Source organism: Lonchura striata, chromosome 26 (assembly GCF_050655825.1).
Source record: "Lonchura striata isolate lonStrDom1 chromosome 26, ASM5065582v1, whole genome shotgun sequence".
In the NCBI taxonomy this organism is placed as follows: Eukaryota; Metazoa; Chordata; class Aves; order Passeriformes; family Estrildidae; genus Lonchura; species Lonchura striata.
In genome coordinates this window covers 8,264,031-8,277,707 of record NC_140728.1, presented here as the reverse complement: position 1 = coordinate 8,277,707, position 13,677 = coordinate 8,264,031, and the positions used below count along the sequence as shown (strand labels likewise).

Sequence of the window (13,677 nt, the reverse complement as noted above, 5' to 3'; positions counted from 1 at the left end):
ATATTTCATGACTGGCTTTTTGCAACTATTACAATGAATATTATATGTGTAATGTTAGAAAGTGATGTTGTATTAATTCTCTTAAGTAGTGTGTTAAATATAGTTTTAGGTTCCAACATAATGTTAAAATAGAGACTATGTATGTGGGGAAGTTTTATTTTAGGAATGAGATACTCGCTTCGAGGAACACCTAAATCTTCCAAAGGAGAGGATTTTATGGTTTCTTATCAGAAGAAGTGAATTTCTTCAGGCCTTGATCAGACTCGAAGACACCATGGAGGTTAAAAGAAACAGCTGACATAAAACAGACAGATTTTCTTGTTTTAAATAAAATGTTGCATAACCATGAAGGTGTACGAATATGCAACAAGTGTATTTTTTTAAGGGTGATTCCTTTGTTCACAAGCCATGTTTTTCCTGACTTAGCGTCCAAGAGCACCCAGACATCTGTAATTCTTTGCTTTTTATTGTCTTGTAATTGTCCTAACACTAAACTTTATTACTCTAATTGTATTATTATTTTTATAACCATTTTACTATTATTAAGCTTCTAAAATTTAAAAAAACAAGTGATTGGCATTTTTCACATCCTTAAAGGTAGAGAGAGAGACAGGGCTCCATTTTTAGTTTGTTGGAGTGAAGCGCTCAGAACTCAGGGCTTGTGAGACTGTGACATGGATGAGAACTGATAAACATCTGAGTCCCAACAAGAAACACCATCTCACACATTTAATCCCGACCCTGGCAGAAAAGGAGCAAAGATTTCACAGGTAAATTCCTGGATTATCCCCTCCTCCCAGCAGCCCTTAACAACACACTGTGGCTTTGCATCGTCCTTCTCACATTTAGGATTTTCCCCTGTCTCCCAGTCTCTTTCACACAGCAGCAGCTGCTCCCAAATGTCAGAATCTGAGGTGTTGATGATTCTGAGATTGTAAAAGTCTCTGTCTGTCAGCCCCCTGCCAAAGCAGAAGCCATCATTGGTCTGTGCTGGTTTCCAGGTTGTTTATTCTGTTGATCTCTCACATGTTCTGCTGCCCTGCCCAGCTCTGTCCTGCAGGGCAGCGTGTGGGGCTCTGCCCTCAGTGGGATGTGACAAACATTAAATACCAGAAACTCCCTGGGCTGCATTTACAAGAACGTGCCAATATCTGTCACCTACGTTGGACAGTGTGTCCCCAGCCTGAACCAACAGAAAAATGCCAACACCACAGTGAGACATGGAGGGCATGAAGAAGGAGAAAAAGGACAAGGCACACCCAATTTCCTCCATCTTGTGCCCTTTGAACCCCTCATCTAGAATCCTAAAATTTTACTTTTGCACCCGTGCCACACTTAATTATTACTGATATCAAACACTCAGAGCTTGTGTCTGTCTGTGTGTCCATCCTGGAGAATGCAGAGGGGATGTCTGTCTGTCCGTCCCTCCTGGGAGATGCAGAGGGCGATGTCCGTGTGTCCATCCCGGGGGACGCAGGGACGGGTATGTATCTGTCTGTCCATCCCAGCTGTTGCAAGGAAGGATGTCCATCTGTCTGTCCGTCCGCCTCCACGTGCTGGCGTTGTGAGCTGGGAGGGCAGGGGGCGGGGCCTCCCTGTCGATTCATCTGTCGCGCTTTCTGTCCGTCCGTCCGTCCGTCCATCGGCCTGTACTGCTGTCCGTCCGTCGGGGGGCGTGTCCCGCTGGCCATGCCAGGGCGGCGGCCATTGGTTGGAGGAGCTGTCGATCAGAGCACGGTCACGCCTTCTCCTTAAGGAACCGTCCCGCCAGCTGATTGGTTAGCTGCTTTGTCAATCACCGCCCACCTCCACTGTGATTGGCTGGAAGCGCGCGTGATCCGCTCCGCCCCTACATCCCTCTCTAATCTACCCAGCGACAGCTTGTGATTGGTGGGGAGCGCCGGAGCGATTTTTTTGATTGGCCGAAGCCATAGGGAGCCCGCCCGACCATTCCCAAAGCGCGGGCGGTGCCGGGGGCTCCGGGCCGGGGGTCCCGGGGGTCCCGGGCGGTCCCGGCGGTCCCGGGGTCCGGGTCCCGCCGGCCGGGCGGGGACGGCGCTGCGGCCGCGGGGACTGAGCGAGGCTGGCCGGGCGCCGGCGCCGCCGTGCGAGCAGCAGGGTCCGGCGGGACGGGCCGGGCCCGGTGCAGCGGCGGCCCCACGGGCTGTGCACGGCACCGAGGCACCCGGGCTGAGCCCCGGGGGCTCCGAGGATGAGGAACGGCCTCCCAGGGGAGGAAGGCCGCGCACAGCTAAGCCGGTGCCACCGGCAGGGACGGGCGGTGCAGCCACTTTGTCCCCTCTGGAAGCGCAGCCGGAATTCTCACCCGAAATCCAGGAGGGCGCTGGGCTGTGCTGAAACTGAGGTTATCCCAAACATGATTTTCCAGACCTTGCTTCCCTTCCTGAATCCGTCTGGCAATGGCAGGAGAGGGGAAAAGCAGCAGGAGAGGCTTCTTCCCTCTGGAAAAGGCACAGCTGGAGGTGGGGGGGATTTGGCTTTGCCCGCTGAGGAAACATTTCTTCATTTCCAGCATTATGTTGGGGAAGATGTCCCCAGTTCCTAGGACAAGCCCTGTCCTCTATCCAGCTCTTCCACACCAGCCAACACTGCTTGGTTCAGGGTGATGCCATAATTTATCCTGAAATTGTCATTTGAAATTGGAATTTGTCCTGGAATTTGATTTCCAGGCCTCTGCCCTTCTCAGGGCAGCCCAGAGCCAGCTGCCAGGATTGAGGCAGAGCTGGCTTTCCCCACAGCCATGATTTTATAGGAAAATACCCTTTTAATCTTAATTTATTCCCTTATCAGACCCATCTTTGGTTCCCACACACGTGTTTTGAGGACACAGAAAGAGATTTTTGCTGGAGAACAAAAAACTCAGTGGGATAAGCAGGAATTTTCTGGTGAAAAATAGGGTTAAGTGTCAAAAGCTAGTGGTACCTGCAGGATTTCAGTGGTGAGGGGCTGGCTCAGCCTGTTATCCCTGTTTCTGCTTGGTGGGCTCTGATCTAGCAGCTGTTACGGATTTTTTTTTCAAGCCCTAACAGAAGGAAACAAACCCCAAGGCTGATTGTAGAGTTTTTTGCAGGGAAGGAGATGGAGCTCCAGGGACTCATTTTACAGATTAAAAACACTGGAGAAGGAGGGAGGAATGCACTGAACAGATTAAAAACTTTTTTTTTTTTAAACAAAGTGTGGAATGACACCTGGATTTCCCCGTGGACAGCACCACCAGAGGGAGACTCACTCCTGCAGCAGAGCTGGCACTGCCCTTGGCACAGCTGCTGTCCCAATCCACCCCCAGTTCTGGCTCCAAATCCCTGCCTTCCCACCTTTCCCCCCCTGCTGAGAAACCCAGTGAGAGTAACAAAATTATTTATTTCATTCCCTCCTGGGGCAAAGCTCAGTTCTGTCCAGAAATGGTAAAAAACCTCTGGAGTTGGCAGGAGCAGCAGGTACAGGTGCTGTGGGGAGGGAAGTCCCAAGAGCTGGATGAACTGGACCAGTTCCTTTGGTCAGGGCAGGGCTTTGAGCTTTTGGGGGTCTCTCTCTCTTTTTCAAATATCCTTGATGACCTCCTCGAGCTCCTCCTTTGTGTACATGTGGAATTTCATGCCAGGCTCCACCGTGGCAAGCTGGAAGAGAAGGAACAAGGGGTTAAGTGTGGCTGAGGAAAGCAGGAGCAGCTGTTCCTTCTCCTGATCTGCCAGGCCAGCAGGATCATTCCAGCCCAGAACATGCTCCATGATCCCCCTAAAATAGCTGCCTGCTGCACAAATAGCTTTGAATTGACTCAGCCTCCTCAGAGGAGCAGCAGCAGGGAATTTTAGTGGGAACTGCTCCCACTCGATGGGGGCAAAGCCATCAAAACCTCCCAGGAGAGGATTCCTGCCTCTCCAAAGGATTCTTCTCCCCCAGGAACCAAGGGGACAAATCTTGACCTGTCTGGGAGCTGGGAGGACTCAGGGTTGGCTCAGGGAAACTGAGGCAGAGAATTGTAAGGAAAACAGGGCCGGCCAAGTGTCAGGGCAGACAGCAGAAACATTCCAGAGGCAGCACCAAGGATGAGGGAAACTTGAGTGACAAGCCTGGAGGAGAAACGTGAGCAGAAATATTCACACCTGGCTCAGGGATGGGAGCCCAAAACAGGGACAGCTGTGCCAGTGGAAATGCCAAGGCTCCAGAGGGAGTTGGGATGCCCTGGAACGAGCTGGGGTATCCCATAACAGCTTGGGATGGGGCAGGACAGGGCAGGGATGCTCCTGAACTCACAGGCACGGGGCATTCTCCAGGAATCCAAGTGTATGGATACAACCAGTAAACTGGAGGAAGCTCTGGAGCATCCCAGCAGATCCCAGAGCTCTTCCAGGGTGACTTCTCACAAACCCCCCCTCAGCACCACAGGGGGAATGCCAGGTCCAGGGGCAGGGAGGTCCCATGAGGTGTTTGGCCAAGGGGAAAGGTGCCCACGCTCAGCCTGAGAGCTCCTGGCAGCCCCAGGTTTCACCCAGAACTCCCAGACAAGCTGGAGACACTTGGAGATGCCACTTCAGGCCCCTCAAATCATGGAGTAGTTTGAGCTGGAGGGGACCTCAAAGCTCATCCAGTGCCAGCCCTGCCGTGGCAGGGACACCTCCCACTGCCCCAGGCTGCTCCCAGCTCCATCCAGCCTGGCCTGGGCACTGCCAGGGATCCAGGGGCAGCCTCAGCTGCTCTGGGCACCAAACCACCAGTGCAGGGACTGGACTGATCCTGGGCCCAGCCAGACTCAACAAGACCCAGATTTATGCACCAAAACCAGCCCTAAATACCAAAGAAACCTTTATGGACACTAAACCCAGCAGAGGCACCAATCCCTCTGATTTTCCACACCTCCTCAAACCTGCCAAAGCTTCTCTCCACCATTCCCTGACAGGCTTCACAGGGAAGTCATTAATCTAAAATTGTGAAGTCCTTTCAGGCTCCTGACCTTTGCCATCAATGGATTTAACTCTTCCACAGCCACACTTCCCCTCTTCTCTTTGTTCCTAGATGGAAAATGCCACAGCAGCATGGCCAGAGCCAAGAAATGGGAGAGGCACATACTTCCAGGAAGCAGAGAGCTCTTCAGGTGGCAGATTTGCAGCCAGGGGGTGACTTGAGTCAATAGAAACCTTTTAATCCTCAGCACATTCCTGCTGTCCTTCCCCCCTGCACCATTCCACCCCACTCCAGGGCCGTGCCAAGCACAGTTAAGCCCTCTTAAACAGGGACATGACATCAGGATACTGTACACATTCCTCTGCCTGCACTGTACCAGGAAAAAATGTATGGCTAAGGGCTGGAAGAGCACCTGGAAGGAGATTCCAGCCACATGGCATGATTCTGGGACACAGTATCCAAGTTTCCCTTGGCGCTGTTGGCCTTTCCCTCCAAATGAAGCTGTTGAATCCCACCAGGAATGGTCCTCCCACAGCAACATTTAATAGAAAAATGGGGTGAATACTTTGGAGCTGTTCGGGAAAAGTTTCCCAGCACTCAGAGGGAAGGAAGGGCAGGAGAGAGCAGCTCAGGAGCTGGAATGCCACACTTTGGAAAGGGCTGGTGTCTCATAACCCACCCAAAATAGAAGCAAACTCTATACACCAGCCTGGCTTCTCATCTCCCAGTTACCCCACCCAGTGCAGAGGGTTTGTACCTTTCCCACCCAAAAAGGAGCCTCTGGAGCAGGTTTGGGGGGCCCAGCATCCCCAGCTCTGTGGGCACTGCCTGCCCCCAGGGCTCCAGGGGCACAGCCATTCCTGGAGGATCCTTGTTGCTCCCACTGTCCAAGGGATTTTTGGCACTGCCCCAGGACTAATATAGCAGCCCAGGAGCTGGGTAATTTTCATTGCTTCTAATATTACAAGGAGCAAGGCAAAAAAGAATGGCTAGATGCAGGGGAAGAACAAGTCTGGGTAGTATGTTGGGTTCTGCTGGCTGGAGAAGGTCAGAGAATCCCTTCAGCTCATCATGGATCAGCCTGAAAACAGGCCAGGCTCTGTACCTCTGCAGGGAAAAGCTTCAACTTTGCCAAAATGCCCCACAGGATATGATGAGAAGGGCAGGAAGATCTGCAGGACTTGGCTCAGGAAGCCCTGAGCTGCTCCATTCCTTGCTCCAGGGGCAATCCTGACTCCAGCAGGGCTTACCTCGATGTTGGTGGCATTTAGTTTCTCCTCCATGACCTGTTTCAGGATGACCAGGGAAGATTTGATGGCTTCCTTTAGTGTCATGGACTGGAAAACAAACGGCTCATGGATGAACTGCTGGAGGCTCAGGACGTGGCCCCTCTCCCTCCCCTCTCCCAAATCCCTTGAGCCAGGCAGCCAAAGGAGCAGCTTAGCAAGGGATCTGCAGCATCCCTGGGAGACTGGGGCAAGCAGGGCAGGGATATCCACAGGGAGAGTGAAATCCTGCCTTTCTGAGCTTTAAAAATGGTTCATTTGGGCACATAAATCTAGTTCATTTAAAAATGGTTAATATGGGACAGGAGGGGCTGTTTCTCTTCACCAATTTCCTCCCAAAAAGCCAGGTCAGATTCCCTCTAGGCAGAAGCCTCCATGCTGCATTTAATCTGATAAATCCCATGCATCAGAGCCAGAGGGATGTGCAGCACAGCTGTGTTCCACTAACTTTGCACTTGAAAAAGGGTTGACAACCCAGGGAATCCAGGATTTGGGTAATCTGGAGAATTCTAGTGAACAAATTAATCTTCCCAGCCACCATCACTAATTGTGCTTTTCATTAGGGTTTGGTTTCTTACCACCCAAGATGTGCAACTCCCTCCTCTTGTGGGGGGAAAAAATCCTATTTAATATCAAACATGACCAGAACTTGCAGCACAAAAGCTGTTCCCTTGCCTGAAGGTGCTGCTGTGAGCTCAGGATGCTTCCAGCTCTATCCACACAGAGCCTGATACTGACAGCAGCACCCAGAGCTCAGCTCTTATTTCTAGAGAACTTCCTGACATGGCCTTAATTACCTCACAGGCAGAGAGCAGCCCCTCAGAGCAGCTGCTGGCAGCAGCTCTCAGTTGTAGAGATCCTCAGCACCTACTCACAGGATCCTCTGCTCAGGAGTGATCCTGCCCTCAGCTGCTCAGGCACCTCCCCTCCAGCCCACCCTAAATCCTCACTGGGGAGGGAATGAGGGGATCCTGGCAGGTGGTGAAGTACCCCAGACCCACAGGATGTGACCCCAAGCCCAGATGCAGCCCTTACCTTGTGGTAAACCTCTTGCAGGGAGCTCTGGGCTCCCTCGGAGGCGGAGCCGATGGCTCTGGCATCGCACTGCACGAACGTTCCCGAGGGATCCATGTGGAACCTGTGGGGACAGGGAGTGACTGCCTGCACCCCATCCCACCCCAGGGCATCCCAAGGACTCTCCCACCAGCCCCCCAGAGCTCCCTGCACAGCTGGAGCTGGGATTCCTCCCCAGGAGCTCCTGGGCTGGCAGCTTACACACGCTAACACTGCCCTCTTTCCTCAGAGAACCATTTCCCTCTGGATTGCCCATCTTATGATAATTTTTTAAAATAAATCCAGCAAGTTTTTTTCTCTGCTGGAAGGCAGACCTGACTGGTCTGGCTCTGCCAAGGCTTTCCCACTTCCAGTGGGGCCATTTGAAGCCCTGAGTTCAGGTTGCAGCTGCTCCAACACCTCCCCAAGGAATGTCACATGGATTATGTTACCGGTGGCCGTGCTGGTCCTTCAGGGAAAGGTAAGAATACACTCATGATGAGGAGAGCTTTAACGGTTCCCCCCTCCCCAGGAAACCACATTTTTAATTAATAAAGGCAAGTGTTTGGGGCAGATATGATGATTTTCCACGCCAAACAAGCAGGCTGGGCTCTGGAAAGGGTTTAACAGGATTAACAAACACATCAAGGACATAATGGGATAAACCCCAAGGGGATGGCTTAAGGAAAAGCCTAGAATGGAGTCGTTACACCAGCCTGGGAATTTTGCAGTGGAGGTTTGGTCTTTTCCCTGGATTAAGAGAGCAGAACTCACAGCTGGGGTCCTTTCTCATCCACTCCTCCGAAGAGCAGAGCGACACCGAACGGGCGGGACTGCGGCACAAAGGAGGAATGGGTCACACAGGGCAGGGACAGGGGGGCTCCCCAGCACCCCCAACCCCCCCAGTCCCACCATGGCTCCTGGGTCAGCATCTTCCTCCCCAAACTGCAGGGCCAGGTTAGACACAGCCTGTGTCACGCTCTCCACCGTCATCGTCTCGTTGTAGGTGAACCAGTGATTCTGCAGGAAAACCCAAATAAAGATTCCCATTATCCCCATGTTCTCAAAATGTGACTGCCCTGCATGGCTGAGGTGGAGTGAGACCTGTGGGGACACAAGGATAACTTCCCTGTGGAACTCAGGGCACAGCCAGTTCCCCATGGAAGCATCAGGGAGAGTGGGATGTACAAAAATCCACAGAAAACTGGATACCAAGGCTTGGGATGCCAATAGGGAAATGCAAGGCTGAAGGGCTTTATCCCAATATCTGCTTTGGAAGTAATGTGTTACCCAGCTCTCCAGAGGGTGGAAAAGTGCTGATATGCAGGAGAAAAACCCCAGGAAAATCCTTTACAGCAGCACAGATTTGTGCCTGGGACCGCCAAGCACCTGAGGCATCCAGGAAATTTAAGGGGACAAAAAGAAAGCCAATATATCCAGTATTTTACCAGAACAGTCAGACAGCCCCCACACTCCCACCAAGCCTCCAGCTTCCCACCTTGAAAGAATGATCTTCCCTTTCCCAGGACTTTCAAGGAGTTCCTGGGATTTGTGTTGATAATTTAAGAACAGAGATGTCAGCTCTTACCTGAGTCTCCACTCTGGCCTTGTCAATTAAAGTCTTTGCATCAGCTATTAGGCCACTCATGGCACACCCTGGAAGGGAAAGGGGAAACTGGAGCCATTCCTGAGTCATTCCATCCATTATCTGGGATGTATTTTCCCCCAGAATGCCCAAAGCCCACGTAAAACACAAAGGGCTGCAGGGAGAAGTTGGGCCCTGAGTGGGAAGGTGGGGAAGAGATTTGTCCCACTGTGCTGGGCACTGCTGAGGCCACACCTGCAATCCTGGGTTTGGGTTTTGGGTTTCTCGCAAGAAGGACAATGAAGAGCTGGAGCATGAGGGGAATGGAGCTGGGAAAGGGGCTGGAGCACCAGGAGCAGCTGAGGGAGCTGGGAAGGGCTCAGGATGGAGCAAAGGAGGCTCAGGGGGACCTTGTGGCTCTACACAGCTCCTGACAGGAGGGGACAGCCAGGGGGTCGGGCTCTGCTCCAGGGAACAGGGGCAGGAGGAGAGGGAACGGCCTCAGGCTGGGCCAGAGGAGGGGCAGGTCAGATATTACATAATTTTTTTCATGGAAAGCATGGTCAGGCCCTGGCACAGGCTGCCCCTGTGACACTGTGGAGTTCCCATCCCTGGAAGGGTTCAGAAAGTGTGTCTTGGCACTCTGGGACATGGATTAGTGGTGGCCTTGGTATGGTTGGACTCGATGGTCTTAGAGGGCTTTTCCAGCCTTGAGGATTCCATGGGATTGAAGCAGATTTGCTCCAGAACAACATGCTGGGAGGGGCCCTGGCTGCCCCACAGGCAGCAGATGCTGCAGGAGCCTGCAGCACAGATTCCACTCTGGGAAGAGGGGACTGCATCTCAAGCTCCTGGGAGGAGGAAATTGGACTCTTGGAGCTCCTTCGTGCCCATGGAGCAGCAACACGGGAATTTTGGAGGTTTCTTGCCCTTCAGGGTGACATATTTGGTCATGAGCCCATTGTGGGCCACTCATGGCTGCAGGGTGGCATCAGTGATCCTGGAGAAACTGGCCCCAGTCCGTCCCAGCATCATTCCCTGCCCTCCCAGAGGTAAATTTGGGATGAGCTTTCACAAGGGAGGTTACTGAGGCAGGGGACAGTGCTTCAGCTGCCTCTTTGTGCTTCCTGGAGCCTGGAAAAGCAGTGCCCAGGAGCTGGTGTGCACTGGGAGGGATGAGCCTTCCTGCTCCAGGCACTGCCTGCAGGGAGGGCTCATCCCAACACACAACTTCCCAAACTGCCAGGGCATGGACTCTTCTCACAAATAATTCCCAATCTGAAGGGTGATCTGATGCAGAGGCACCCCCAGGGCCATACCAATGTGGGAGTCGATCTCCACAATCTTCTCAATGCTGCTGGGCTCCATCAGGGGAGATGTGATCCTCTTCTCCACAGCCAGGCAAACTCCCTCTGAGGTCTGGATCCCGATGGCTGTGGAGCCAAGCTGCAAAACACCACCACAGGCTCCAGCTCACACAAGCAGCAGTGCTAGTTCTGACTCACCTGCAGGTGTGTTGGTTTGGATTCAATTGTGTCACCCACACACAAACCCACTCTGGGTTTACACAGTGGATTTTCAAGCTTATTCCCTGAAGCAGGAAATGGAAATCCATGCGATTCCCATGAGACCCCAGTGGGTCCCAAAAGGTCCCTCTGAGCCTCCTTTTCTCCAGGCTGAGCCCCTTCCCCAGCTGCACATCCTTCAAGCAACAGCAGTTTGTGGAGCCTGGTGAGAGTAAAAGGCCCTGGGAATTCTCCTCTGCCAGAGGAAAAAGAGTTTTAAACTCTTTTAAACATTTAAGGGTGAGAGAATTTCCCACATCAGCACAAATCCCACTGCAGTTCTGGCTTTCCCCAGAGTCCCAGGCAGCAAATTCAGCCCTGGGACTGCAGGACACCTCAGTGTCACCAGGGCCACAAGCACAGGGACAGCTCCTCGGGGCTCCTGGCAGCCCTTGTCTGGATCCTGCTGTGATCCTACCTTGATCCCATCAGGCCCTGCCTGGATCCCACCTTAATTGCATCAACTCTCACCTTGATCCCACAAATCCCTGCCTTGATCCCAACAGCCCCTTACTTTGATCCTACCTTGATCCCACTTTTATCCCACCAGCCCTGCCTTGATCTCACCATGATGTTATCAAGGTTTCCCTGGATCCCACCAGCCCCTAATCTGGATTTTACCAGCCTCTAATCTGGATCCCACCAGCCTCTAATCTGGATCCCACTGGTCCTTAATCTGAATTTTACCAACCCCTAATCTGGATCCCACCAGCCCCTACCTCAATCCCATTTAATCCCACCAACCCCCACACTGGTCCTACCTTAACCCCTCCAACTCCTAAACTCAGTCCAGTCCTGATCCCACCACCAACCTTCATCCCAGCCTGCTCCCAGCACTCCCAGCTCTTCCACAGCTCAGAATTTCCTGGCAGAACTGTCTCAGCTGCACTGTGGAATGCTCACTCCCAACAGCCACTTCAAGCCACGGGGTTTAATTTTAACCCCAAGATTCCCTGGAAAGCTGCACCTACAGCCACAGGTATGGCAGGAGTTCTATTTTAATTTATCAAGTCAGCATGGCCACCAAGATCCTCCTGGGAGCTTTAATTCCCAAGCCCTTGATAATTTTATTACTTTTTCTGTTACATGATTACTTTATTCCTCTCTTAAGTGCTCCAAGGAGCTAAAGGAACACAGAGAAGATGAAGTCAGGATCCTTCTCCCCAGTTCAAACACCTCAGAGCTTTTTCCCTTAATCACTTGACCTGTTTATTCCAAATTTAAATGTATTACCAATCAGCACCCACGTTCTATCAATGACAGGAATAGTTATCAATTAAGGACATTCATATATAATTCCTAAAGGCCATTTGGCCCTGCAAAGGTGAGTTTGCTCATAACAACCTTCAGCTTCACATTTAAATCCACCCAAGAAGTGGTTTAGGTTTGATTTGGGGATAAACAGATTTGGCTTGCATTTTGTTTGGGGATAAATCACTTGGTAGCACAGGGGAGGGAATATTCCACTGAACTTCAATGGGTTCTGGTCCTTCCTGAGCCATAAAGCAGAGCTGTGGGATGTCTGCCTGCAGGAGACACACACAGCCTGGATTAGTCCTGAGAAATCCCTGCCCAGGGTTTGAGGGATCCCCAGGTGTCAGAGTTTGGAAAGTTTTAAAAGTACCTTGATGGCCTCGATGGCATATTCCACCTGGAAGAGCCTCCCCTCTGGAGAGAAGGTGTTCACACCCCTGCAAGGACAACACACAGTGAGAAGGGCAGGGAACCCCGGGGCTGCGAGTCCTGGCTCGAGGGTGAGGCCAGCTGGGCACGGCTGTGGCAGCAGGGACACGTCCCCTCAGCACAGGAGAAGGATTCAGGATGCTCCTGCACAGCAGCTCAAGGAAAGGCAGCGGGTCCAGGCGCAGGTGAGAAGCAGGCAGGGTGTCCCAGCACACTTTGGAATCCAAAGGGAGCACCAGGAGCCAGAACGGTCCTGTTTTACCATGGAATCCTGGAATCCTTGGCATTGGAAAAGTCCTTTGAGATCACAGAGCGCAGCCTTTCCCCCAGCCCTGCAAGGCCACTGCTAAGCCCTGTCCCCAAGTGCCACCTCGGCGTGGATTCTGAGCCCTGCCAGCAAGAAGAACTCCAGCAGTGCCTCAGGCAGGCTGTGTCAGGGCTGGATAGTGCCTTCCAGGAGAAAAACTCCCAACAGCCAAACTAAATACCCTGGCCCAGCCTGAGGCTGTTCCCTCTCCTCCTGTCCCTGGGAGCAGAGCCCGACCCCCCTGGCTGTCCCCTCCTGTCAGGAGCTGTGCAGAGCCACAAGGTCCCCCTGAGCCTCCTTTGCTCCAGGCTGAGCCCTGTCCCAGCTCCCTCAGGGATTCTCCAGCCCGGCCCCAGCTCCCTCAGGGATTCTCCAGCCCCTTCCCAGCTCCTTCAGGGATTCTCCAGCCCGGCCCCAGCTCCCTCAGGGATTCTCCAGCCCGGCCCCAGCTCCCTCAGCCGCTCCCGGTGCTCCAGCCCCGCTGCTCCCGCTCCTTTCCCCGGGTGCCATCCTCACACATCCCCAACTGCCCCCGCCCTCGGGTCCGTCCCACCCCGGCAGTCCCCGGTCCCGTGGCCGGGCTGCGGGCTCCCGGTGCGATCCCGGTGCGGGAGCCGCCGGTCGGGGCGCCCCGGAGCGCTCGGGCCGCGCCGGGCGCAGGCCCGTGACTCAGCCGCGGCGGGGGCGGGCACTCACCGGTCGTACTCGGAGCGCGTGAGGAACATGGCGGCGCAGGGCCGGGCGGTTCCGGCGGGGCCGGGACTCCGGAGGGGCCGGGGCGGTTCGGGGGCTGGGGGACACCGGGAGCGCCGCGGCCTCACGGGGGCTGCTCCGCCGCTTCCGGCCCCGCCGGCACTTCCGCCCGCGCCGCGCGCCCATTGGACAGCGGCCCTGCGGCTCGGCCAATGGCAGGGCGGCGGGGGCGGGACCAGCGCGCAGGGAGCAGCGGGGCCGGGACTGGGGAGAGGGGCGGGGCCAACGCGCGGGGGCGTGGCCGGAGCGTCGGGGGCGTGGTCACGTCGCTGGGGCGTCCAATGGGGGCGTGGTCTTGGCGCTGAGGGGCGTGGTCAGTGCAGAGGGGGCGTGGCCTTAGGAGGGGGCGGGGCCTCCGGCGGGCACGGCGCGGTACCGGGTGGGGTTCCCGGGAATGGGGACTCGGAACGGGGGAACGGGGAAAGGGGGATCGGGGAGGCGGTACCGGGGATGGAACACCGAGAAGGAGGCACCGGGAAGAGGCTACGGGAGGCGGTGTCGGGAAGGGGCACCGGGACGGGC

General features: G+C 54.2%; 1 protein-coding gene across 1 annotated transcript; it reads right to left on the bottom strand.

The window, feature by feature from the left end:
- Positions 1–3,361: 3,361 nt before the first annotated feature.
- Positions 3,362–13,248, bottom strand: PSMA5 (proteasome 20S subunit alpha 5). Its single transcript, XM_021527652.3, has 9 exons — positions 13,099–13,248; positions 12,037–12,103; positions 10,167–10,293; positions 8,851–8,918; positions 8,175–8,282; positions 8,037–8,095; positions 7,245–7,347; positions 6,174–6,260; positions 3,362–3,638 (listed from the first exon to the last, which is right to left on the bottom strand). Exons 1-9 carry the CDS (start codon positions 13,125–13,127, stop codon positions 3,561–3,563), a joined length of 726 nt encoding a protein of 241 aa, XP_021383327.1. The 5' UTR covers positions 13,128–13,248; the 3' UTR covers positions 3,362–3,560.
- Between the last annotated feature and the right edge of the window lie 429 nt (positions 13,249–13,677).

What these genes read in the sequence shown, in the direction of transcription:
- PSMA5 (XM_021527652.3), bottom strand. Translation starts at nt 13,127, where the DNA reads ATGTTCCTCACGCGCTCCGAGTACGACCG. An exon ending in ACGCGCTCCGAGTACGACCG is followed by an intron (nt 12,104 to 13,098) that starts GTGAGTGCCCGC and finishes TTGTCCTTGCAG; the next exon opens with GGGTGTGAACACCTTCTCTC. An exon ending in ATGCCATCGAGGCCATCAAG is followed by an intron (nt 10,294 to 12,036) that starts GTACTTTTAAAA and finishes GGTGTTTTGCAG; the next exon opens with CTTGGCTCCACAGCCATCGG.